General features: G+C 34.8%; 2 protein-coding genes across 5 annotated transcripts; both read left to right on the top strand.

The window, feature by feature from the left end:
• The first annotated feature begins 615 nt into the window (after positions 1-615).
• On the top strand, positions 616-1,580 carry LOC115969946 (RING-H2 finger protein ATL29-like). The gene has a single exon (XM_031089587.1). It carries the CDS (start codon positions 705-707, stop codon positions 1,539-1,541), a length of 837 nt encoding a protein of 278 aa, XP_030945447.1. The 5' UTR covers positions 616-704; the 3' UTR covers positions 1,542-1,580.
• An 8,037-nt stretch (positions 1,581-9,617) lies between these two features.
• On the top strand, positions 9,618-27,567 carry LOC115972144 (uncharacterized protein At4g17910). Of its 4 annotated transcripts, XM_031092319.1 has the most exons (17): positions 9,618-9,985; positions 10,083-10,146; positions 10,227-10,272; positions 10,540-10,658; positions 10,850-10,923; positions 11,095-11,173; positions 11,320-11,409; positions 12,150-12,223; positions 15,000-15,087; positions 17,684-17,810; positions 17,896-18,000; positions 21,421-21,550; positions 21,705-21,756; positions 21,856-21,900; positions 27,016-27,114; positions 27,206-27,354; positions 27,443-27,567. In XM_031092319.1, coding segments are annotated over exons 1-17 (1,392 nt in total). In that variant the 5' UTR covers positions 9,618-9,935; the 3' UTR covers positions 27,444-27,567. The 4 variants fall into 4 exon arrangements, 3 of the variants coding, with proteins under 3 accessions (XP_030948179.1, XP_030948178.1, XP_030948181.1); XR_004087407.1 differs by lacking the exons at positions 27,206-27,354; positions 27,443-27,567 and adding an exon at positions 26,606-26,734 and having other exon boundaries at positions 27,016-27,093; XM_031092318.1 differs by having other exon boundaries at positions 27,206-27,567.
• The last annotated feature ends 386 nt before the right edge of the window (positions 27,568-27,953 follow it).

Raw genomic sequence — 27,953 nt, forward strand, 5'->3', positions numbered from 1 at the left:
CGGATAGTCTATTAATTAGTGAATTTGAACTTATTATTGCCATCCAACGCCTAGAATAAAATGTCACTCTTTCACATATGAAAAGGTGATGCACCTTGGTACCGGTTATATGGTTTCATGGCCGAAGGGTTGTAATAAGTGATATTGTTCCTTCATCAAAAAATAAAAAATAAATAGTGGTATTGTTCAATTCTCCTGCAAAGGAAAACTTGAGTTTGAACCCTCCTCCTCGCTTAATTTAAGGAGAAAAAAAGTTATATAGCCACATGTTCTTATCATAAAGAGAGATCATAATAATAATAATATAAAAGGAAAGAAAGACGTCCATGTAATTAGAAAATACATTTAAAACAACAAATAAAGAAGAGCAATTTGTTGAGACTTGAGCCGCAAGTTGTTAAACTTGAGAAGGAACTCCTTGTATCCTCCTCACAAATCGCAAGGACTCGTTCAATAGTTAAACATTAGCACTCCACATCACCCTCCCAAATTAAGAAACCATTTTATATGCTCACAAAACGCATTGACATGCGTCCTTGTTTCTCTCTTTTTAATCCCTCAAAAACAAGTTACCCAACCCAACAAAAAAAAAAAAAAAAAAACCTATACAACCGAAAGAAGTTACAACAAAACTCGTCTCGTCCATGCAAAAAACCAAGGCCGGAATAGTCCCATCTCCGGCCGGCCAACCGGTCATTTAGGCAATGGCGACAGATCCCTCCCCACCAACAGTAAATTCAACGGCGGCACCGCCTGTAGCAGCACTTCTAACAGCAATCCTCCTTGTTTTCTTTTTACTAGGTTTCCTCTCTGTATACCTCTGCAGGTGTTTCATTCAAAACGTTACCGGCACATTGCAACTCCAAGGAACACCCTCTGGCAATGTCATTGGCGCAGCTGCTAAAACTGGCCTTGATCCTTCTTTAATACAGTCATTTCCAACGTTTTTATATTCAAGTGTCAAAGATTTCCACAAAGAGGAGTACGGTCTAGAATGTGCAATTTGCTTGTTGGAGTTTGAGGATGATAGTTTGCTTCGCCTTTTGGCGGTTTGTTACCATGTTTTTCATCAAGAATGCATCGACCTTTGGCTTGAATCTCACAAAACGTGCCCGGTTTGTCGTAGGGACCTTGATTTGCCACCGGACTCATTAGATAAATATTCTAAGGAGCTCATTTATAACCTCAATCACATGCATGATAGTCATCATGAAAATAATAATCAGTCATTAGAAGATGTTGTACGCGTTGATATCAAAGAAGATGAACATGGAGGAGAAAGCCAAGATGAACATGCTTTACAGAGGAAACGAATGGATGAAGATAAAAAAGTGGAAATAATTGCAAGGTCACACACAACGGGGCATTCTATGGTTAGAACAAGAGAAGGGCAGGATAGCGTGGATAGGTATACACTGAGATTGCCAGAGCATGTAAAGATAAGAATTATAAGAGGAGACAACTGCACAAAAAGTTGTACAACATTTGGGGAATTCTCAAAACATACAACAACAAACAATGGATTCCTTGCCGAGGTGTAGGAGTCTGGGGAAAACTTCAACAAAGTTTAATTTTTTGTATTTGTGTTTTCTTTTTCTCTATACAAAAACTTCGAGTTTTTGCAACATTACATCAACTTTGATTTTGCTACACTCCATATTTAACATTATATCTTGAAATTTCAGTATATAAATATAGAAGAATATTACTTCCATGTTTTTTTTTGGTTGAATTTATAGGTCTTACAAGGTTTTATTTTAATTTGTTAATTTTGCACACCGTTGTATCCTCTAACACTGATTAACCATGATAAGTTGCAACTCTATTAATTAATGAGATTGTCATTATTGATTATCTTTAGTGATTTCTTCAACTTTAAATACCTGCTCACAACAGCTTTTCCAATACAAAATGAAATTAAGCTTTGCAAATATATTTTCAAGTCCTATGTGTAGTACGGATTTCTTAATTGATAGCATCTCCTTGGCTGTGGATATATGAGAACTTGGAGTTTTGATCATATATCTATCTATCTATCTATCTATCTTTTTATTTTTTGATATATTTTCAAGTTATGTGTAGTACGGATTTCTTAATTGCATAGCATCTCATTGGCTGTTAAGGAGAGAATTTGGAGTTTTGATCATATATCTTTCTTTACATTTTTTCTTTTTATTTTTTGATAATTCCACAGTTGGAGTTAGAGATAAGAGGATTCAAACCATGAATATTTTTATTGGAAACACTAGAAAGTGCCAATTGAGTTACAACTTACAAGACTCTTGGAAAATCATATATATTTTTCTTAATTGGGGTGATATCTTGTTTATATATAGAATATATCACTCTCAAATGTACTTAATTAGAATTTAAGTGAAAGCTACATCATATTTTTTTTGCAATGGCATCATTTCCTAATATAGTAGCGATAGCATATCCTAATACAATCAAGAGAGTTTTGTATCTTAATTGACATTTCTAAGTATTTCCAACAAAGATGTCCAGGGTTCGAGTTGTTGGGCTTTGTGGAGTCTAGTTGTGTTTGATCCGGATGACGCCCCGACCCGATAATGTTGTGTGGTTTTTAATGGGAGATTTTCTGAGGCTTAGTCCATGGAGCGGAGAAAAATTGTACTGCCGCTCTTTGTATTTTTCCCTGATAATAGTGAAATCCCTGCAACTCCGTAGACGTAGGCAAATTGCCAAACCACGTAAATATTGTCTTGTGCGTGTGATTATTTTTCTTTGGCGTGTGTTTTCTTTATTTTGTTTCTCACAAGTTTGGGAATTTCATGTTAATTCCCTACAACTGGTATCAGAGCCTAGGGTTAGGTTTGAGTGAGAGCAATGACAGAGGAAGTAGGAAAGACATCTGGAATAGAAAAGTTTGATGGCACAAACTTTGGATTTTGGAGGATGCAAATCGAGGATTATCTTTGATGCTGCATAGAATTAGTAGGCTGAATGTTCTGGCTTCGATGGGCTAATGGTTGTTGCGAAGGCCTGCAAGGATGAACACACTTCTCAAAAAGGCGACCGGGGTTGACCGACCAAGTCCTCTTCGATGGCTAAGTTAGTTTCTCTCTTAAAAATCAAGTTCCAACTTCTAGGGAGTAATGTTAGGAAAAACTTGCCTTTATTTGATACCGGTCGGTCTTTATATAGAGAACCTTGGAACGGTTATTGATTTAGTAACTTCCCCAGGATTTGAGGAAATTAGTGAATTCTGACATAATTTCCTCAACGACTATAGAAGTTACAACCGTTAAGGGAAGTTAAGCATTTGTGAGGAATTTGTGGCAATGAATATGGGTTTGGTTCCCACTCTGGAATTCCGTGGTTCGAATCCTCAAAACATGTGAGTAAATCCATTCTTGAGAATTTCCTAAGTGTCATGTGGTTGTCCGTGCACTTTGCCTATGGATGACTCCTTTGTCCATAGACGACCTTCCTGAATGTTTAGCCTTTGGCTCACGGACGACCCCTATGGACGAACTAGAGATAACAATTTTTTCTATTCCATCAATCTTTATGGGAAGAAGTTGCATCTGTCGCTTTTAGGGGAAAAACCTGCAACTATGAAGGATGAGAAATGGGCTCTTCTTGATAGATAAGTACTAGGAGTCATCAGGAATGGGCTCTTCCTAGTCTCAGGAGGAATCTGATTTCTGTTGGACAACTTGATGGTGAGGGGCATGCAATTTTGTTTGTCGGTGGTACTTGGAAGGTTATAAAGGGAGTTAGAGTATTGGCCCATGGAAAGAAGAGTGGTACTTTATATATGACCTCAAGTCCAATAGACACAATTGCAGTTGCTGAAGCAAGTACTAATACAAGTATATGGCATCGCAGACTTGGTTACATGAGTGAGAAAGGGATGAAGATGCTGCTGTTAAAAAGGAAACTACCAGAATTGAAGTCCATTGATTTTGACATGTGTGAAAGCTGCATCTTAGGAAAGCAGAAAAAGGTGAGCTTCTTAAAAACTGACAGGACACTAAAGGCTAAAAAATTGAAGTTAGTACACACTAATTTGTGGGGGCCTTCTTCGGTTGCATCCCTTGGAGGTTCAAGGTATTACATCACTTTCATTGATAACTCAAGCAAAAAGGTATAGGTTTATTTTCTGAAAAATAAATCCTATGTATTTGAGACTTTTAAGAAGTGGAAGGCTATGGTTGAGACAGAAATTTGTTTGAAAGTAAAATATTTGAGGTCAGATAATGGAGGAGAGTACATAGATGAAGGGTTCAGTGAGTATTGTGCTGCACATGGAATCAGGATGGAGAAGACTATTCTTGGGACATCATAATAGAACGGTGTGGCTGAGCACATGAACAGAACTTTCAATGAGCGTGCTAGAAGTATGAGGTTGCATGCTGGATTACCAAAAACTTTCTAGGCTGATGCAGTTAGTACTGCAGCTTACCTGATAAATCGAGGACCATTAGTTCCCATGGAATTCAGACTTCCTAAAGAGGTTTGGAGCAGTAAAGAGGTAAAATTTTCCAATTTAAAAGTTTTTGGTTGTGTTTTTTATGTTCATATTATTTCTGTTGCTCGTAGTAAACTTGATGCAAAGTCTAAAATATGTTTTTTCATTGGCTATGGTGATGAGAAATTTGGCTATCAGTTTTGGGATGAACAAAACGGAAAAATCATCAAAAGTAGAAATGTGATATTCAATGAACAGATTATGTACAAGGACATGTCAACTATAGTGCTAAATGTTATAGAGATAGATCAAAAGAAATCTAAGTTTGTCAAATTAGATGAATTGACTGAAAGTACTGTCCAGAAAAAGGGTGAAGAAGATAAGGAGAATGTAGATTCACAGGTAGATCAGAGTACACCTGTAGCCAAAGTTTGTAGATCTTCTAGGACCATTAAACCTCCACAACATTATTCACCCGCTCTAAATTATCTCCTGTTGACTGATGGTGTTGAGCCAGAATATTATGATGAAGTCTTGCAAGATAAAAATTCAAGCAAGTGGGAGTTAGCCATGAAGGATGAGATAGATTCCTTGTTGGGGAATCAAACATGAGAATTGACTGAAATACTAGTAGGAAAGAAGGCTTTGCACAACAAGTGGGTATACAGAATAAAGAATGAGCATGATGGTAGAATGCGTTACAAGGCCAAATTAGTTATCAAAGGGTTCTAGCAGAAGAAGGGCATTGACTACTTAGAAATATTTTTTTCAGTTGTGAAGATGTCAACAATCAAACTGGTAGTGAGAATGGTGGCTGCAAAAAATTTACATTTTGAGCAGTTAAATGTGAAGATGGCATTCCTTCATGGTGACTTGGAGGAAGACATTTACATGATTCAGTCAAAAGGGTTCATTGTTCAGGGACAAGAGAATCTAGTTTGCAAATTGAGAAAGAGTTTGTATGGCCTAAAACAAGCTCCAAGACAGTGGTACAAGAAATTTGACAGTTTTATGCATAGAATTGAGTTCAAGAGATGTGAAGCTGATCACTATTGCTATGTTAAGTTCTTTGGCAATTCTTACATCATTTTATTATTGTATGTAGATGATATGCTCATTGCAGGGTCTAACATTGAGGAGATTAATAATCTAAAAAAGCAATTGTCAAAACAATTTATAATGAAGGATTTGAGAGTTGCCAAGCAAATCCTTGGTATGAGAATCATTAGAGACAAGGCTAATTGTACATTGAAGCTTTCACAGTCAGAGTATGTGAAGAAAATTCTCAGCAAGTTCAACATGAATGAAGCTAAACCAGTGAGCACACCCTTGGGCAGTCATTTCAAATTAAGTAAAGAACAGTCACCGAAGACAGAAGAAGAAATGGACCATATGAGCAAGGTGCCCTATGCCTCAGCTATTGGCATCTTGATGTATGCTATGGTGTGTACAAGATTAGACATTGCACATGCAGTGGGAGTTGTGAGCAGATTCATGAGTCGGTTAGGAAAGCAGCATTGGGAGACAGTCAAGTGGATTCTGAGATATTTGAGAGGTTCATCAGATACATGTCTTTACTTCACAGGTGCAAGTTTGAAACTGCAGGGTTATGTAGATGCTAATTTTGCCAGTGATATTGGTAGTAGAAAGAGTACCACTGGGTTTGTATTTACTCTGGGTGGTACAGCTATATCATGGGTTTTAAATCTACAAAAGATTGTTACTTTGTTTATTATAGAAGCTAAGTATGTTGGAACAACTGAAGTTAGAAAGGAGATGATTTGGCTACATAGTTTCGTAGATGAATTAGGTAAGAAGCAGGAGATGGCCATTCTACACAATGACAGTCAGAGTGCAATTTTTTTTGCTAAAAATTCAGCTTTTCATTCAAAGTCGAAGCATATATAGACAAAATATCACTTTATCCATTATCTTGTCGAAGATAAGTTAGTAATACTTAAGAAGATTTGTAGATCTAAGAACCCGACAGACATGTTGACTAAAGGTGTCATTATTGAGAAGTTGAAGCTGTGTGCAATATCAGTTGGTCTTTTAGCTTGAGGACAGGAGGATGAGTTGCAGGGATGAGGGATTGTTTTTGGAGGATTGCGGTTGATGTTGGTGATTGAACTAGTCTCCAAGTGGGAGATTTGTTGGCTTTTATGGAGCCTAGTTGTGTTTGATTTGAATGACAACCGACCCAAAATAATGTTGTGTGATTTTTAATGGGAGATTTTCTAAAACTTAGTCCATGGAATGGAGGGTTGGGCCCATTTTGTAGCCCATTGTGAATCCTACGCGCAAGATATAGAAACCGTTGTTTTGGTGATTAGGGTTTCTTGATTAAGAGAGAGAAAAACTGTACTGCCGCACTTTGTATTTTTAACTGATAATAGTGAAATCCCTGCAACTCCGTGGACGTAAGCAAATTGTCGAACCACTTAAATATTGTCTTGTGTGTGTGTGATTATTTTTCTTTGGTGTGTATTTTCTCTATTTCATTTCTCACAGGTTTGAGTATTTCGTGTTAATTCCCTACATGAATTCCGTGTCCTCTATTGCAACCATCAAATTATTATTATTTAAAAAAAAAAAATCATCCTCATAAAAGTTGAAAAACATTTTTAAGTACATAAAATAAAATCTTAAACAAAATAAAGAAAACTTCGTTAAGAGTAAATCAAATTAAAATCATTTGATGCCTTGAAATAAACATCAACACCATGCTTTTCTTCCTTTGAATGGACTTTTCTTCAACATGAGAAATTGCTTCCTACTCTCCATAAATCCACCACAAGTTTTAAATTATTCTTCACAAAGATCTAGTATCGCATATTTCCCATCATATACTCTCATGTATCAAACTTTTATATATTAACACAGTGAATTCTTCAAATGATTAAGCCATTAATTTTAGTCACCGAAGCAACAAGAAACGGCCTTAATTATCCTATTTATATTTCCATCGTTAGACACTTAGACCATAAAATTTGGTCCTTTCAAAAAAAAAAAAAAAAAAGAACGTAAAATTTGGCATATGAAGACATTTAAGTTTGAAAGGAAGAATCTATCAAAAAGTTTTAAAACATTTTGGCACATGAAGGAAGAATTTGGTCTTCTTAAAAGAAAATGTTAATCATCATATTTCTTTAAGCATATATTTTATTAGAACTGAAAAGGTACTTATTAGCCAAAATGATGGGGAAAAAAAATTGATGCATGACTATGATGTTAGAATTTTTTTTTTTTTTTTTGCAAGGAAATATATATGAAAAAAATACAATGACCATTTCAGTTACATAAGATTTCTAGTAGGCTAGTTGAAAGAGGAATTTGTTTGGTTTTGCAATTGGCTTTTTGTTATGTTGCAATGATTGTGTCTCATTTTGAATTGAGAGAATGATCAAACTTCGGAAAAAAGATACCTACTTGGAGGTGTGTGTGTGCGTGTTTGAACAAAATATAATTTTCATTTTATTATTCAAGATTATGGAAGAAAGAAGATATTTGTTTGGTTTTGCAATTTTCCTTTTTATAATGCTGCTGTGATTTTGTCTCATTTTAACCGAGAGAATAAGCATAATTTGACAGAAAGATACTCTCATGTAGGTCTATACTATTCTTTATAAGTGAAATTTGATAACCAAATGGACAAAAAATGCTATTTGATTTGAAAAACCAATTTTAATGGTTATAGATTATGTTGTAAAACCAATTTTAATGATTATAAATTATGTTGTACCTTATATTGTCATAAAAGCTAGTAAACTAATATGCCGTTGGAAACTCTTGTTTTTTCTTTTGTTAACAAACTGATGATTTCTTATTATCCCAAACTAGTGAATAATTAGTTGTATTGTTATATTTAACTGCTATATAATCTAAGATTAAGTAACAACTGTCATTTGTAGTTAGGTTCATAACAGTTGAAGTTTTTGCTGTGCGGACTTTTTAAACTATCATTAGAAGAAAGAAAAAAGAAAGTAAGGAAATAAGCTTGGGGTGAAAGAGAGGGGGGGGGGGGGGGGTGGCACATGCTTGTTACAGATGAAGAATTATTGAGGAAGAGAAATATTGTGACTGCATTTTTATCTTCTTTAATTTTTTAGGGGATATGAATATGATTACCAATTGAATTGAATTAGCATAATTTTTTCCTACAATTACGACAACAACAACCAAGCATTGTTTTCAAAAATTTGAAGTTGGTTATGAATCTTTAACAAATTAGTCAGAATCGACTACATGTTTGTTGCAATTTTGTAATACCTGTAATGAATAGATGCTTTAGATGTTTCTTCTTTTGTTACTTTGCATGACTTACATTGGTGTTGGAGGCATGGTGACCAGATTGCTAACAACTATTGATGGAGCGGTGTCTTTAGTGACTCGACCACCAGTGTTGGTCGGAATGGCAATTCTAGCTATTGGATTGTTAGAACAATAGCTCCGATCATCAGATCGCTAGGGTGGCGATTTCGGCTACTAGAGACCTAGCCATTGGTATTGTTGGTGTCAGAGGTCCAGTGGCTAGACCAACAGAATGGTAGTTTTGGCAATTGAATTGCTAGCAACTGCCACTGGAGCGGAGTCTTTGGTTGGACCACTGAAAATAGGTCTTTGGAACAGCAGCTTTGGCCATTGAACCGCATAAGTCACTGGAGTGGCAGATATGGCCACTGGATTGTCGACATCAATGACCTAGCCACTAGATTTGGTGACTGTGTTTTTGTAAAATATTTACTAATTTTTTAAAGATAAAATGTTTTACAACTTTTTATAAAAGGATTTTACGGTTAATGAAAAATATTTTACAAGTTTAACAACATTTTACATGCAAAACAAATACTTGAAACATTTTCCAAAGGACAAATTACAATTTATCCGTTTATGATTTGACCAAAATTTAAGTTTTCTATCTATTATTTAAAATTTGATATATTTACCCCCATGAAGTTAGTTAAGATAGATTTCTGTAACTCATTTATGTTAAAAACAATGCTTAATATGTAATTTTGTTTCATTTTTAATGTTTCTCTCCCCAAATAAGGTAAAAAAGAATCTAAAAGAATATTTGTATAATGAGATTTTAAACAAAAGTAGGTAATTTAAGATTCAGTCATATTAATAATATAATTTTCCATTTTATATATATAAAAAAAAAGAAGTTAATTTGCCATTTTCGAAAAAATATTATGCAAAATCCTCAAAACCCAATTCTCACATTCTTCATCACCTTCCCAAGCCGAATCACCAGCAAGCCACAAATTCACTAGCCTCCGGCGACGAAACTAGTGGTTTTTACCCACATAACCATAATCGAAGCAGGCTTTGAGAATGAGGAAGACGACGGGGTATGGAGAGTGATCGGCGAAGAGGCAGAGTGGTCTGGTTTCCTCTCTCTCTCTCACTTACCCTTTTTGGGAATTTATAGTGCAACACTCCCCTCACACTCACACTCACACCCTCAATTCTTTCTGCTTTTGTTGAAACGGAATCAATGGATTCACTTCCAAACTCCTTCAATCCCAACAAGCGCCTTAAAGAAGAGTTTGTCTTTCTCTCTCACCCTCTTTCATTTTTCATTCTATATATACCTTCTTCTCATTTTTTTTTTCTTCTTCTTCTTCTAATCTGGGTATTTCAGATTCGTGACCAATTTGACTGGGTCTTCCATGCTCGAAGTCTCTGCCCTTTTAACTATAGTCTCTGTAAGTCCCACATCTTATTTCTTATACATATATTTTTATGTCCTTTCAATTTTTTCATATTACTCTTATTGTTCTCACAGATTCTCGTTATTCTTCGCCACTCATTTTCCTCCAATCGCCTTTTCGGTAATGCCAACACTCTGTTCTTTAGTCCTTTAACTCTAAATTTATTCTACATTTAGATTAAATCAAAAGATGTAAGATAGAGTTATACCAACTTTATTATACTAATTTAGCAATTTTAAAGTTTTGTTCACAAACTATTCAATGATTTCTCTGTTGGGCTATTCGATTCTGTGAGTTTTGAGTGTGGAAATTGATGTGATATGCAATGCAGATGTTGTGTTTCTTGTTTTATTGTTAATTTGTTTTTTTCGGGTTTTGTTTCCGTAGACACGTCATTGAAGAAAAATGATAACGAAATCCTTGGTTCTAAGGATTGGAGGGCTTACATGGCTACAATGGCTGTTGATTTTCTTGTCCTTGTTCTCCCTAACATCTTATTTTTCACTGTAAGTGTTTGCTTCTACTTGTGAGTACCATTGCTCTAAGCTAACCAATGTGCATTTGAGGGGGTGTCGTTCTATTATACCAACTATTCTTTAGCTTGGATTTGTGCTTGTTGATATCCGATCATCTCTGAAAAATTTCCTTCAATACATGTAAGTTTTGTATTCTGTTTTGTAATCATTACTCGTGACAGGTTCTTGCTGATTGGACATATTTATGGGCAATTTTGCTGATCATGGTACTGTTTTTTATTATTGCATTGAAAAGGTAACACTTGTAACGTGTGGTTCTCTTGTTTTGTTTATTTTTCAGTGGCAATGTCATTACCATGTGACCATATAGGCATATATGCTTTAGGATATTGCATGAGTGGCCATAAGCATCTAATTGACTTCTATAGGATATAGCTAAGACAAACTTGTTTATTCTTTGGTACAGATCTGATTTTCCTTCTCCTTCTTTGGAAAGAAGGGTCCATTATACTAAGGAATTTATCTCATCATACAGGGTTTCTATGGTATGCTGTCTCACAATCAGTAAATAGTTTATTACCTGTATAATATGGTTAACTATGTTAAAGTTTTCACATTAACTAGTTACTCATGTTACCTATCAAAAAAAAAAAAAACTTGTTACTCATGTTATTGAAACCATTTGCTGCAGATGATTTTAACATGCTTGTGTATCTTGGCTGTTGACTTCAGAATATTTCCTAGAAAGTATGCTAAGACTGAGACTTACGGTACTAGTTTGGTAAGATGTTGATTACTGTTATTTTTGTTTTCTTATTATTAAAATTTATTTAATTGCTTTGGTTTTGGAGTTGAACTATATGTTTTCATAGCCAATGGGCTGTAGCCCAAATGGCATTCCTCCCCTGGTGGTGGCAAGTGATGCAAGAGTATAATGCATGAAATAGATGATGATGACATGGCACAAGGCCAACCAAGTCTAAGGGCTGACACATGTGCCACCTAGATTTCAGGATTTTGTTAGAAGTAGAAACCATGTGTTTTATTAAGTCTAGCATGTGAATAAATGTTATTCTTTGCATTGGACATTCTGATGATACAATCTGAATTGGGTCTAAACACCTGCTGCATCTAAAGTTCTTTGCACTCTTCAGTTGCTATGTCTTATATTTTATACCTTTCAATTTACTTGTCTGAAAATTCTCTTGTGCATTAATATTGGTTCGTATTTATCTTTCTAAATTGAGTGAATGAATCAATTACTGTGAAAGTAGGAAAGACATAAGAGGGGAAGTCCTCATACTTTATTTTTTATAAGTAAATATTTTGGTTTTGGAATATATAGTTTAGATTCTTATATTAGTAGTGCTTACAAAGATTAGGTTGTAGATTCTCTCTTTCAAAATGTTGCGGTGAATTTCTTTTTACTTGATATGTAAGTTTATTTATTGTGTTGATGACTTTTACAAACCTGAATTTGTTCATTTGAATTAATAAACTTCAAATTTGATTTTATGTCAGATGGATATTGGAGTTGGCAGTTTTGTACTGGTAAATTCATTAGTCTCACGACAAGCACGAAATGTCTCATCTGTGTAAGTTCTATTATGCTTTTCTTCCTCAAACATTTTGGCAAATGAAGGAGGAAGTTGGCCATCTTAAAAGAAAATGTCTTGGCATTATACGTCTTTAAGCATATATTTTTTTGAATTGAAGTGATACTTATTAGCCAAAAGGATGAAAAAAAATTGATGTATGACTATGATGTTAGAGAACCTTTTTTTTTCCAAGGGAATTTATATGAAAAAAAATACAATGACCATTTTAGTTACATAAGATTCGTAGTAGAAAGAGGAATTTGTTTGGTTCTGCAATTGGCCTTTTGTTACGTTGCTATGATTTTGTCTCATTTGAATTGATTGAAGGAGCAAAATTTGGCAGAAAGATAATTTGAGGTGTGTGCGTGCACGTTTGTTTGAGCAAAGTATAATCTTTAATTTAATTATTCAAGATTCTAGAAGAAAAATGTTTTTTTTTTGGTTTTGCAACTTGCCTTTTTATAATGCTGCTATGACACTCATTTTGATTGAGAGAATAAGCATAATTTGGCAGAAAGATACTCTTTGGTTGGTTTATACTATTCTTTAGAAGTGAAACTTGATAACCAAAGGGGAAAAAATGCGTTTGATTTGAAAAACCAATTTTAATGGTTATAGAATATGTTAAACCTTATGTCGTGATATAGGTTAGTAAACTAATGTGCTTTTGGAAATTATTGTTTTTCTTTGTTAACAAACTGATGCTTTATTATTATCCCAGACTAGTGAATAATTATCTTGTATGTTATGTTTGGTAGCTACATGGTCTGAGATCAAGTAACAACTTCCACTGATAACAGTTGAGGCTTCTGCTGTGCAGGGTTTCTAAACCATCATTAGAAAGAAAAAGTAAGGAAATATTCTCTGGGAGAAAAGGAGGGGGTGGGGGGTTGCTTGTTAAAGATGATGAATTACTGAGGAAGAGAGATATTGTGATTGTCTTATTTTATTTTATTTTGTTGGGGATATGAATATGATTACCAGTTGAGTTGAGTTGCCATAATCTAAAAAAAATGGGGAAGTAAAGGAATGGGGAGATTGATCATGCATAAAACAACTTCTTAGTTTAAGTAGGTAAAATTGAAAAAGACCCTTGGAGTTTGGGCCAATTGCATATTGACTCCATCTCCATGTACTATCAATTTGGTGTTAGATCTCTTTCTTTTTTTGTTTTTTGATTTTTTTTTTTGTTTTTGTTTTTGTTTTTTTACATTTAATTTAATTTTTATGTTTTCTTTTCTTGCTACTTTCCCTTTTGTTTGTTGCAATTCCCTACAATAACAATAACAACAACCAAGCATTGTTTCCAAAATTTTGAGGTTAGTTATAAATCTTTAATAGACTAGTCAGAATCGGTGTCATCGTGTCATGTTTGTTGTAATTATGTAATACCTCTAGTGGATAAATGCTTTGGGTGTTTCTTCTTTTTCTACTTTTCATGACTTGCTTGATTGTAGTACTTTTCATGCTTAATTTAGTGTTCCTATTGTATACCTCCTGTGTACAGGGGGGGCACTTTTCTAGTTTGATTAACGAAAACTTATAAAAGAAAAAGCTTTTTATTTTTTATTTTTACTTTCCATCTTGTTTGTTGCCCTTGATCACTTTGCACATATTGTCCTGAGTGTCCCCTAGCATCTTCTTGAAGTGGGCTTGTAAGGCCAACAATGATGATGAAGATGAGGGGCCACTGTCAATGCCATCATTGTTGGACTAGCTTAGGAGAGTGTGGTGGCTAGATTTGGGCCACTGTTTGTGCCATCTTCCTCGTCATTGGTGGCAGGGGATTTTTGTGTTTGGTTGTGGGGCATATGGACAATTTAGGATATTGTGGTGGATTTGGTAGTGTTTGGGCATGGTTGACTGGGCGACAGTCCCATTTGATTTTGGTTGTTCATGTATGAATTGGATGGGATTTTGAGTTTGGTTGGTGGTGTGGACGGAGCTTGGTCATTGGTGGTGTTAATTAGGGATCTTTTGGTTTGGTTTGTGTCATTCAAATGAATTGGGTTTTTGCAATTTTTTTGTGTTTTGGGTGCAGTGATTTTGGGGTTTGATTAGGCGAGTTGAGAAATTGTTTGGTGCTCTATTTATAAGGGGGTTGTTTGTTTGGATGCCAGGAAACTGTTGTGATGGTTGCGTTTTGTTTGGTTGAGCCAAGTTTGTTAAGACAACAATTGCTATCATTAAAGGGAGAACTAGAGATTTAGAATCCAAAAACTCATAAAGGTAGAGGAGTAGAATAAAAGGATGAACTGATCGCAAGTAGAATAAAAGGATGAACTAATCACAAGGATGGATTAACAATATGTTGGTCACAATAGTTTACAAATATACTTGCCAACTGTTGAAAGATAAGGGAAAACATAATAGACTGTTTATCATTTCTGGCTACACACCACACATACTTTTAGCTTAATGGAATGTCCTGAAATGGAAGATTTAATCTAAACTTCTATATGACTTCTAACTCAAATGATACCTCCTTTTGTAAGAGTAAGGTGGAGGTTGAGGTGGTGTGTTCAAGACCCACCAGTGTGTACCTTACCAATAATAATAAAAATAAAGAAGAGAATATTGTAATTATGAAAAGATAAAAAATTCAGTGGTTGTGAAGTTAATGAACTCTAGCTCAGAAGGCATTTCTTCCCTCCGTATTGAATGGGGTGGAGGGTGGGTGGGGTAGTGGGTCTATGACCCATTGGGTGCGTGTAAATTACCTATAAAAATTCAATGATTTAGAAGTAATAATGACAATTGGTTTTTTTTTTAGGAGGTGGAAGACTGCACTTCAATCTACTAGTCCACTAATCATTCTAGGATTTGTTCGTCTTATTTCTACGGCAGGTGTGGACTATCAGGTAGAACTTTTTATCTAAATTTTTCGGTTTGCCACTAATGTAGTAACAGATATATGCTGCATTATAAAAGTTAATTTTTAACATATGTTTGCTACAAAGCATGTGACATGGGACAAATTGAGGAATTTGTCTGTGTGCTTATGGTAGGTTGAGAGTTAGGAGGATTTGTGAATTTAAGGTTTAGAACTTTTAGAAAGAAGGCTTATGGTACAAGAATAACTAAGGTTTTAGTGTGAGAAAAAAGATCTAATTTAGTGTGTGTTAAGAATAGCTTATTTTCTTTGGTTTATTTTGTTTAAAAATATTTTTTGTGTAAAAGTTCAACTGTACCTAGAAAAATGTGAGGCCTTCAAAAGCTGTAGCTCTGTCATATTTTCATTTTAAAGCCTATCTGAAATATTGAATTGGCACTTAGGTTGCGAAAAAGCAGGGAAGAATTTGAAATAGAATTTGCTCCATGTTTAGCATGTGATCTTACACGTGAACAATAATGTGAATGATGGAATATCAATGAGGAGAAAAAGATAAGGGAAAAGGAGAAAAATAACACAGTAAGGTGATCTTACACGTGAACAATGATGTGAATGATGGAATATCAATGTGGAGAAAAAGATAGGAGAAAAGGAGAAAAATAACACAGTAAGGCCGATGTGTTTGAATACTGCAAATACTCCACTTTTCTGTTAATCAACTCTATCTATTCTTTCAGCACAAATATTTTTTTTTGAGAAACCAGCACAAATATATACAAGGACTATTTCTTGCACTAGTAGTGTTGGGACTGGTAATTTGACTAATAGACTAAAATCCTAATAAGGTAATAAAAGACTAACTTGGTCTCTGAGGAAATAAGCGTAAGATACTTAGAATCTCTTCAAAAATCTAAACTCCACTAAATTACTAAAATACCTTTAATTTGCAGGAGTTGTAGAAATAAAGTTCTGCCGTTGAATACAAAATTGGCCAAATTTTAAAAATAAAGGCCCAAATTTAAAACTATTTTAACCCTAGAATACTTATAACTAGATGTTTATACTACTTTTGCTTCAATTTTGCTTTACAAATTGACTTGATTACATAGATCTTAAATGAACACCCCGTAGGCCTTAGGGGGTACCAGGTGGGGGGTTCATTAGTCTGGGATGTAACCTAAGCCCGGAGGCTGGAAAGCACAGACACGGCATTTTGAGTGCTGTACCCGCGTTTGATACGTACCAGACACAAGACACGTGTGTGACATGGCTGCACTCGTGTTGCAGCCTTTTTTTTTTCTTTTTTAAATGACCGGACATGGCCCATGCCCAGAAAAGAGAAAAAAAAGGGAAAATAAGAGATATATAACCTTGCATCTCCATCTTCAGTCTTTCTCATGCTTCTTCAGCTTCTCCCACATTGTGTCTCTTCATTTTTCTTAACTCTCTCATTTTTTGTTTTCAAAACTTATCTCTTTTTTTTTTTAGAGTTGTGTGGCCTACTGCCTCTTCTTTTTACTTTCAATTTGACTTTTGAGTGGCTACCTGTTAGCCACTTCCCCTCTCTCACCCACGCATCTCATTTTTTTTTTTTTTTTTCAATTCACATATCAATGTGTATTCAATGTATTATGAAACTACTTGGACATGACATTCACATAATGGGCTTTAATATAGTTGGGATGTGGGCTTAAATATAATTAGGACATGAGCTTAAATTATTAAAGGATGTAATATTTTAGATCTCTATCAAATATATATATATATATATATATATGTATGTATGTATGTATGTATGTATTTTTAAAGACTCTTAGACTTTAATTAAACATAATGTCCATTGTTGCAATATGTTTAATATTATATGAAAAATAAATCTTTAACAATATATAAAAATATATTCAATATTTAATTAATATATGTATCCCCACCGTACCTGTGTCCTAATTTTTCAGAAATTTCCGTGTTGCCGTGTCGAACCCGTACTTGTATCCATGTCTGTGCTTCCTTGGCTAGAGGTCTTAGGTTGAATTCACCACATTATCAATCCATGGGGTTTCTGGTATGTCTCATGTAGGTTTGGAATAGTTTGGCCAAAGATTGGGACACAATATATATATATATATATATATATTTATATTATAAATGATATTAAATGAACAAAAATTTGAAGTAGCAACAAATTAAACTTCCATGGCTGCATCAACATGTTGTTGAGGTACTTTTTGTGGAATTGGGTCCAGGTGGGATTTACTAACCTTAGTTCACCCTTATTTATTTATGACTGGTAGTTCACCCTTTTGTATTATTACTTCAATCAATATATCTTAAAATATGTGTTCTTGTTGTGGTAATTTTCATAGTCATAGAGATTTAGGTATTTGTAATTAGAATTTGTGGAAACCAACTACGCTAAGATCCTATTGATATAAATTGTCATTTAGATATTAAATTCAACCCACTTCACGTGAAATTTTTTTGTATGACTTCAATACATGGTTCATTCATAGTTTTATAAATTGGCCACTTGATACTGTTTTTACATGAAAGTAAAATTTTAATAGTTCAATTATTTAATCTTATTATGCTTGTAAATGAGGCTTGTCTTCTCATTTTCCTTCTAGGTCCATGTTGGAGAATATGGTGTGCACTGGAATTTTTTTTTCACACTTGCTGCCACATCGATCCTTACATCCATAATTAATGTTCCCCCACGATATTCGGGAATGCTTGGTTCATTAGTTCTAGTAGGTATACTTTCAATTGAATATGTTTGTTTGTATCTATTCCTTCGGAGAGATCAGTTTTTAGCCTTATTTAGTTCTTGATTGTTCAGGTTACCAAATTTGCTTGATGCGTGGGTTGAATTTATATCTACTTTCTAATGAAAGGGGAATGGATATCATCAGCCAGAACAAGGAGGGAATTTTTAGCATCTTTGGTGAGGATCAAGTAGAAATGTTTACAATGGTGTGATGATTTATATTCTTTATTGTATATTAACAAATTAGTTAGTACTGCTGGGTTTATAGTTAAATTATTGATGGGTTTATTTCCTAATGATTTGGTCATTGTTTTTTATTAGTGGTGGAGTGGAGTGAAGGTCACCAATTTCCATCTTACAATTTACAGTTCTTGACCTGGATATATTTTGTTCTGCTTTTAGATGTGTTGAAGGTTCAGAATGTAGAGCTTTTATAGAAATTCTGTGATTTTTGAGGAGTTTGGAAAGATGTTAAATATGTTGTTGAGAATATCAGTATTTGAAAATGAAAAAAAAGGGAAAAAGGTGACTTTAACATTATAAATCAAGAAATTTTAGTGAATCATGTCAGTTAGAATGGTCTGGGAAGTTTTGTGGTAAACACATTATACCGAGATGGACATGGAACATGAAAATGGACAGGCCTGCTGCCTGCATGTAAACCCCACATGATGCTTGATTTCACATGAATCTGAAGTTTTTCCAAGAGTATAAGAGGTCCAACAATCTAGGTTAAGGTGTAAACTACTTAGAGCACATGGTGCACATGAATCCACAAGATTGAGATCTGGCATCCACCAAGAAAAAGGAGAGTAGACTAAAATTTTATTGATAATAGACTCCCCCCACTCTTTTAAGGGCTCTAGAAGACTTAATTCCCAAGTAAAAATATTCCTAAAAGTGTTAAGCCCCCGAAGAGGGTGTCGTTCTTTTTGTGGTCAGCAGCATGGGGTAGGATTCTTTTAGTTGATAACCTCATCAAGAGGGGTTTATCCATCGTAAATTGGTGTTGTGGGGAAATTGTGAATCATCTTTTGCTCCATTTTGAGATTGCATATGAGTTATGAAGTGAAGTGTTTTTGATGTTTGGGATTTAGTGGGTGACGTAGGAAACAATAGCATCCTTTCTATTTAGACGGTGAAACTGGTTTTGGAAACATTCCTCTAATGTATGGAATTTGGTGCCGGCGTGCTTGATGTGGTTAGTGTGGAAGAAACGAAATAGCGCACATTTGAGGATTTTGTGAGACCTATTGATCGATTGAAGTCCTTACTGATCCATACTCTATTTGATTGGCCTCAGGCATGGGGTTTTACACAATGGCAGTTCTAGGAATTTTTTCTATGATAGTCACTAGGAAACTTAAATTATATAAAATTTAATAAAGAGAGAACTCGAATAGATTGACGTCACCAAAAAAAAAAAAAAAAACATGAAGTATTACAATGTCATTTTACTAACAAAAAGAAAAAGAAAAAAAGGACTGACAAGAGATAAGATGGGAATTAAGAATGCTAAGATGAGAGTAATAAAGTGAGAGAGAGTTTGAAATGATGATAGGGAAGAAAAAAATGGAGAAAGGTAGAAAGAGAGAGGGAGAGAGTAACGGATGATACTTGCTATAACTGTGAGTTGAGAAGAGCCAACATTGCTAAGGAGAACTCACGACCACAATATTTCTTTTGATATTGTTTTCAAGGAAAAATGAAATTAGGGATTATTGTTATGGAATGAGTTGAACGAGTCACATATTTGAATGATTATGGATTTTAATTTTTTGTTGTTGAATAGGCTTTTTGTTTTATAATTTGTTCACTTATTGTTGTTTGGCCTAGTTTTGTTTTTGTTTGAGTTATTTTTGCTATTATCTAATTTTTATTGTTGTTATTTGAACTTGTTTTTTTTGTTCTTTGCTTTTTTGTTTCTTTAAGGGGTTAAGGATTATGTTTAGGGGGCATAATAATTTTTGGAATATTGCTACATTCACAGCATTTTCACAACAAGTCTTATGTGACAAGCTATTATAGATGGGTAAAAAAGTGATGTTAGTATTCAGCCCAAATTAGAAGACTCAATATTTGACTAAAATATTTCTAAACTCTTAAAAACAAGAGAAATAAAGTTTATTCTAGAAAATTTTCGAAAATTACAAGAAATTGATAGTAAAAATCTCCAAATGATGCGTATGATGTTCTTTGTAAGATCCCTTAAATTAATATCATCCTTCAGTTATTAGCTTCAAATTGAAACCTTCCATCCAAAGGACAATATATTAGAAAATTTCATAATCTACTATAGTTTCACAAATTTATTCTCATTAAATAATGCAACCTAAAAATTTGTTGCTCCAATCTTCAACTGATTTGCTACAATAACCAAGAGCATATTAATGACAGAAGAAATTTTTTTCTACCCTAATAATTACATATGAGATTAGACCTATGGATGAATACACAAACATAAATTTCTAGAAAATTAATAACTTGTGCCTTTTACAAAAATAAGAACAATACCTCTGTGAGCAGTTCTGGAGGTCTAACTCCTATTTCTAAGTGCACAGAAGATAGCACATACATTATACTCTTTTTTACAAATAAGAATAAGATGTCGTTAGGACTTTTAACTCAATGACTCACTTTTTATTTTGACAGCAGAGATTGGCTTGATTTATTTATTCATTTTGATGGACTCTTGAGCTGCCAATGACTGTTTTATTTTTTCAATCCTAGCAATAATTGCAGTGCTTGCTGCATCAGCTAGGTTCTATTGTACCTTACAATTCTGCTTTTCAATAAAGATCACTTATTATATGAACGTCTGTCTTGTTCTGGATTCTAAATCAAGTTTGAATCTGATGATCCTAAACACATGTTCTGTATTCAAGACTGCTCTTCCAACCAAAGAAGGATAGTACTTTGTCATCATTTATAGTTGCAAAAGTGTTGCCAATAATCTTTAGCTCAAATTGGCACCTCCCCTTGTAAGAGCAAGGTTGAGGGTACCCACTCGATGCATTTGTAATTACCATTAATATTGAAAATGGGAAAAAAACTTAGGTGTAGTTCCTTAGGTGCAGTATATGTGATTCCTCAATTAAATTCAAACGCATAACTGGATTGAATGTAATTCTCCTTGGAAAAGATACTATTGTGTGGGCTGTATTGGTCAATACAGATATGTTTTTGAATTTAATTGGAGAATCCAATGTACTGCACTTAAGTAATAGTACCTAAGTTTTGCCAAGAAAATACAAAAATGTTAAAGAGTAAAGCCATGGTAACCATAATTGTACAAGTGATAAAAATTGGGAGTAAAACCCTGGGAGATGTTAGTATGATGCCGTACAAAACTCACTTGGATTCCACTGAAGAAAGATTACAAATAGGATTGAAAAGCCGGGACCCAAAATCCTTTGAAAATTGTAACTGATTCCTTAAAACAATCACTTCAACAACATATCCCTTTGCTGTAAACAAAACCAGTTATTTGTACTACGTAGAACCTATTTGAAACTTAGTCTTTTTTAGTAGCTCTTACTTATTCTTGCTGCGTTTAATACAAAATTTTAGTTGAGTATTTATTGTTTTTCTTCCCAGGATATTGGGGTATGTACCTTCTTGGTGTCCAGTTGGGTAACTATCTATTTTTCGGAAATAATTCATCTGCTTTGTTGAGAAGCAACAGATGGGCAGGGATAAGAGCCTTGATTCTTTCTATTCTGTTCTGGTAAGTATTGCTAGTACTACTTCATGTTAATTTTCATGATGTAGTCTCTTTTCAATAATATTGTTTTACTTATAAAAAAAAAAAATTGCTAGTATTCTTATTAAAAACACTTTGAAGGTGACTTCCTAACAATTTCTCTAAATACCTGTTTTAGGATAATGACTGTTCTTCTTGACAGACATGTTGAAAGAGTTTCCCGTAGAATGGTGCGATATCCTAACTCTTTTAAAAGTTCTTTTTTATGTGTGTTAAAGTAACAATATTAATTAGTGTGTGAAGAAAACTAATATAACCACATTATGCAGTGCAACCTGACATATGTTACCATGGTCTTGGCTTTGAACTTGCAGGTAATCCAACTTGCCTTTTACTTGTACTAATAGTTTGATGACATTTTCACTTTCCATCTAGTGTTGAAGTCACCAAATATTGTGGTTGTCTATTAATACCAGGAAAGCATAGGTGCGGCTAAATGGTAGCCGTACCCATGTCGGACTTGTATGCGACGCAGCTGCATGCCTGTCCCATACGTTTTTTTTTTTAATTTTTTTTTAAATTTTTTTTTTTTTTATATAAAAAAATCCAATACGGTCGGGATGCGAGCGCCTTTGTCGACTAATTTCGGGCTGTTCCAGTGAGTTTTGGCCAATACCGGCCGAAATGGAAGATTCGGCCAGGATGGAGTTTTGGGTATTCTTCTCCTTAAACCTAAAACAAAATATGTTTTCTGAGTATAAGGAAAATATGATAGTAATTTTTTAATGAGAAGAGGACTCACGGTTATTAAGAGAGAAGGGTGGTAAAAGTAAAGCTAATCAATACTCCTAGGGAAAGTACATTTCCTATGTACGGAGCTGTGTTTTTTAAATATACTTTTAAGTTACTTATCAAAAAAAAAAATACTCCTAGGGAAAGATGATTTCACGTGTGCTTGGGGAGACTTGTGTGAGTAAAGTGGGAAGTTTCTTGGAAGGTGCATCTTTGGAGGTAAGGCTGCCTACCAACCACTACTCCCACACCCTGTAGAAGCGAGAGCCTTGTGCATTGAGTAGGACATTTTTTCTAATATATTAACATACAATCATACAATAGATAGAGAAGTTGAAAGGTATCTCTTTACAAAAATTACTCTTCACAGTTGTGGGGAATGCATCCATCAAAATTGAAGAATTCCAAGTGAAGAGAGCTACCTGTAGTTACTAGAAATTTGTTAAGAGACTCCACTGATTTAAGTCCAATTGTTTGCATGTGAAGGGATGAAGGTCCAGGTTGTGGGGATGAAGTTGTTGTGGAGGATTGGGTGTCATATACCTTTTTTTGGAGGATGCCGAACCCTCAAATGAGGGGTGTTTGTTGCCTCTATCTGTTGAACCACTGGCTTTCCCCATGCCCTTGGGTGCCATGGATAACTATTATGAAGGATAGGAAGAGCAAGCAACCAATTTTCTGTTGGCTGTTGAAGCTGAGTTACACCAGAGGGCTGCTAAGGAAAAGAATGCACGAAATTTGAAGAGTTCAGGAATGAAAGGGTTAAGGGAGCTAAAGGGACTATTAAGCTCTATTAATTACGGTTCTACATCGACAAGGCGTAGTGGTAATAGTTGGGATATAGGGCTTTGCTTGTTTCTCAATGAATTTGAAGTTGTTATCCTGAAATGTCAGAGGTTTGAATGTGTTGGAAAAGTGGCTTCTGATACATAATTTGCTGCGTACTTGGAGGTCTGATATTGTTTGTTTGCTTGAGACTAAATTGGAGTGGATTACAAGAGGAATTGTTCAAAGTATCTGGAGTTGTCCTTATATAGATAGGTTGTATCTGGGTTTTGAAGGTGCTTTTGGTAGTATTTTGCTTATGTGGGATCGAAGGGTTGTAGAAGAGGTGGAGGAAGTGGTGGGACATTTTTCGGTCTCTTGCAGATTTAAAAATGTTGGTGATCAGTTTGAGTGGGCTTTCATAGGTGCCTACGGCCCTTATTTGAACAGGAAGTGTCAGAAAATGTGGGAGGAACTGACAGGACTTATCAGTTGGTGGAATTTGCCATGGTGTTTGGGAAGCGACTTTAATGTAATCTGTTTTTCATCAGAGCGTTTAGGAGCTGTAAGCTATACTCAGTCTATGTATGAATTTTCTGATTTCATCTCAATTCATGGGCTGATGGATACCCCTTTGCAAGGGGGCCGTTACACATGGTCTAATTCTTCCTCAGCATCTAGAATAGATCAGTTTCTCTTCTTGTTAACTATCTTGAATTATTTAGAATTTGCCGAGATAGGGAGGCAAGTGTGGCTAAGCTTATGAAGTTGACTAATGGGGTACTTCATTGGATGTAAGTATTTTTAGGGCTGTCCATGATTGGGAATTGGAGGCTTGGTCAAGCTTCATGGATACCATTTATGGCCCTTATGTAAGGGGGTTTGGGGATGATAAAATGTGTTGGAAACTAGATAGAAATAAGGGGTTTATGGTTAGTGTTTATTACTGTCTTTTAGTTGGCCCTAATGATTCTTTTTTCCCTTGGAAAAGCATATGGAAGTAGAAGATCCCTTCTCGAGTGGCTTTCTTTGTTTGGACTGTTGATTTGGGGAAATGTCTGACGATAGACAATTTAAGAAAAAGGAAGGTTTGGGTTTTGCATTGGTGTTATATTTTTAAGTGTAATGGTGAACCAGTTGACCATCTTTTCCTTCATTTTCCAGCTGCTATGGATTTGTGGTCTATGGTTTTTGGTTTATTTGGAGTAAGTTGGGTTATGCCAAAGTTAGTTGTTGGGCTTCTACCTTTCTGGCAAGGTCGGTTTGGTCGGCATCAAAATGGACATATATGAATTATTGTTCCCCATTGTTTGATGTGGTGTCTTTGGAGGGAAAGAAATAGCAGGTGTGTTGAAAATAATGAGAGATCCATGCTAGACCTCAAGTTATTTTTCTTTAGAACCTTATTGGATTGGTTGTCCACTTTGCGTAACCAATCACTCTCTTCTCTTCTTGATTTACTTGACTCGAAGTGTACTAGGGTGTCACTTTTTTGATATCAATACAACTTATTACTTATATAAAAAAAAAAAAGAATTGTTTGCATGTGAATACTATAGGCAGGAGGATTGCTAATTTTATGTAAAACTATGCCTATGGTTTCAAGGACTTTTAGATGTGACTAGAGCTTAGTAGGGCTGTTGTGGTTAAAGTTTGCACGACAATTATGATGTTAGGATGGTGAAGGAAAGGATTGAGGTTATAAGCTTGATTAGATTTGACAGAGGTTGAGGTCTAAAAGCAAAATAGGGGATAAGTTTTCAGAATTCTAGTGGCTGATTTTTTTAGGACACTAACTAAAATAAGAGTTTGTTGCAGGGTTAAAGGGGTTCAATGGATGTAGTCTATTGAGGAGTTTAAGGCTGCTTGGGAGAGTTCAAGCCATGTTCAATATGTGATTGGAGATGGTCATAGAGTACGGTTTTGGCTTGATGCTTGGTGTGGGACTCAGCTCTGCCTTTAACAGTGCTATATCTGAATCTGTACTCTTTAGCAATGAAGAAGGATGCTTTTGTTTATTCTTACTTGGAGATATTCAATGAGGGGGTGACATGTTCATGGAGCATTCATTTTGTATGTGATTTTAATGATTCGGAATTGGAATGAGTTTATTTGTTCTTGGAAACCTTGTATTTTAACATCACAAGAGATATGGGCCCTGATCGGTTGAGATGAAGATTAAAAAGTAATGGTAAGTTTGATGTTTGTTCCTAACATGAGGTTTTTAAGAGGCACTAATGGAGTGGTTTTTCCATAGAGAAATGCATGGTGTACAAAGGCCACTAAAAAGGTGGTAGTATTCTTTGCCCAGATGCAGCATGGGGCAAATTTCTTACATATGATAAGTTTGATAACTGAAAAATTACCGATTGTCCCAAAAGTTTAATAGTTAGGAAATTGTGAATTTAATCATTTAACCATAATTATAACACTCCCCCCATGTGTGGGTCTAAACTCACCCTTAATAAGCAGGGTTTGATATGAGGAATTTTTAACATATCAATTGGGAGGTAGAGTGCAGATAGGGATCGAACTTAGGATCTCCTGCTCTGATACTATGATAAATTACCGATTGTTCCAAATGTTTAAGTTGTTAGGAGATGATGAATTTAATCATTTAATCATAATACTAACAATAGCCTTATGAGAATGGGTATCTTTGATGATTAGATGTTGTATGTGGAAATGAGGTGGTGAAATGGTGGGCTAGATACCAATTCATTGTATTGTAGTGCTGCCTGAGCAAGTTGTGTATGTACTGTCTGGGTGGTAGATTTGTGTTGGTATTCATGGTAACCTTTTTGCTTGGAATATAGTTCACTGTGTCTAATGTGGGCTATATGGAGGAGAGGAATAATTGCAGTTTTAATGGTGTGGAGCTTTCGATTATGGAGTTGAAGAATTTGTTTGAGAGTGTTGTTTGAGTGGTCTTGTACTTGTGGAAACAGTAAAGAGCATTCGGTTCTGATAATATGCCATGTTATTTGTTGCTCATGAAGTAGATACAGCTGCTCTTACCTCATTCAAAGTTGTACCCTATGAAGACCCAAAAAAGAAAACACCATTTTCCCACTTCCTCTCTCTTTGTGCTTGTAGCTGAGAATTTTTCCTATGTATCACAGAAAATTTTAGCTAAATAAAATAAAATAACAATTTTCCTGTAGTAGTGAAGGGAGGCCTGGATTAAAATTGAATGACTTTTGCACCACAAATAGTGTTAGACATTAGGGAAAAATAATAGGGTTAGTGTTCTTTCCTTCCCATGTAACACTTTTTGGGGGTACTGGATTCTCTCTCAATTTAATTTAATTTTTCTTGAGAGATTAAGTGAGAAAAGAAAAGAAAGGAAAGTTGAAGTAAAACACGAACACTCATTTTTCTGTTTTATTTTGCAATTAATCTATTATTTTTGAAGTTTCTATTGTCTTCCTCTTTCAAAAGATTGAATTGCTTCATTCTTCCTTGTGTATAATCGATAATTATTTAGTATCAATATATAGCAAATTGCACTCATGAATCCAGACAATCGCTGTTGTTGGGGCTTGAATAAATGGTCTGCAAGAGTGGTTGGAGATAGAGACCGACATCGAAAATCAGTTAAAATTCACCCTATCATGGAACGTTTTTTCAGATAGTAGAAGATGTACAAAGGTGTTGTTTCAGAAGGCTTCTTATATGACCTTTGATTAATTTATGTGTATGTGTCCATAGTTGAATGTAAACTGGAAGCTGCTGGTGAATAAAATACTGGAGATGATCCATGCCCTTAGCTGACTTTTTTTTAAGTGTCATACTCTTAGTATGGCAAGTATATCAGTAGCTGCCTATTGTGCACTCATTTATTTTAGTTCTGCTAAGACAACTGCTATGTAATGTAGTTTTCAATTTTAAATATGATATTGTTCCCAATAAAAATGTCTCTTGCTTGACAGGTGCTGGCAATACTAATGCTTTCTGATTACATTCCTGGAAGTAAAACTTCAGTACTTGAAGAAGCATTTAACCGTAACTTACTGGGTGCATTTCTTCTGGTAAGAAATATACCCTGTAGATCCATTCACTCATTATACAAACCTTATTCCTCAAGCTCAAACTAACAATTTGTCTCGTTTTAATCTGCAGGCTAATGTGCTCACAGGGCTGGTAAACTTGTCTGCGGATACCTTGTCTGCATCATCTGTCACAGCCCTTTTTGTCTTGGTTGTCTATGCCTCTACTTTATCAACTGTTGTTGGAATTGCGGATTTTTGTGGCATTAGGCTAAAATTTTGGTAGGTTTTAACTAAAATCTGTAGTGTAATTCTTTTTTCTTTTTCTGGTTCAAGCTATTCATTGAAATAATCAAAATTCTTAATGTAGATCCATGCGCTTGATAACAAATATTGAAACTGATCCTTGAGAGTTGAGGCACGCAAGCACGCATATTGCATCTAGTGTGCTGCTGTGCTTGAGGGCAATGTCTAAGATCATACTGTTTAACGTCACCCCACTCCCCCGTTTATATTCTTATCGGAAATTCTTACCTGGGTTACCATTTCCAAGATCATAATCATAAAATATTTGGATTGCAACACCAGATATCAGGCACACCAATGCTCATAACATCATCATATGCCCCATGGGTTATACTTACTGTACACAGTTTGACACTTGGAAATTGTGACTTAAAAGTCATGATTTCAGTTGGGTTTTGGGAATACGCATAAAATTTGTGTGTAATAAACATTGTCCATATCCTATTTATTCTCAAAAGAATGAAACAATCTATAACTCACTCTTTGGTGTATGCATGCATTTTTTTTCCTTGTTTTATATATATATATATATATATAATTTAATTGTGATGATGAACCTTGCATCATATACATAG

This window comes from Quercus lobata, chromosome 12, assembly GCF_001633185.2.
Source record: "Quercus lobata isolate SW786 chromosome 12, ValleyOak3.0 Primary Assembly, whole genome shotgun sequence".
NCBI classification, from domain to species: domain Eukaryota; kingdom Viridiplantae; phylum Streptophyta; class Magnoliopsida; order Fagales; family Fagaceae; genus Quercus; species Quercus lobata.

What these genes read in the sequence shown, in the direction of transcription:
- LOC115969946 (XM_031089587.1), top strand. Translation starts at nt 705, where the DNA reads ATGGCGACAGATCCCTCCCCACCAACAGTAAATTCAACGGCGGCACCG.
- LOC115972144 (XM_031092318.1), top strand. Translation starts at nt 9,936, where the DNA reads ATGGATTCACTTCCAAACTCCTTCAATCCCAACAAGCGCCTTAAAGAA. An exon ending in CCCTTTTAACTATAGTCTCT is followed by an intron (nt 10,147 to 10,226) that starts GTAAGTCCCACA and finishes TTGTTCTCACAG; the next exon opens with ATTCTCGTTATTCTTCGCCA. An exon ending in GGGAATTTTTAGCATCTTTG is followed by an intron (nt 18,001 to 21,420) that starts GTGAGGATCAAG and finishes TTTTCTTCCCAG; the next exon opens with GATATTGGGGTATGTACCTT.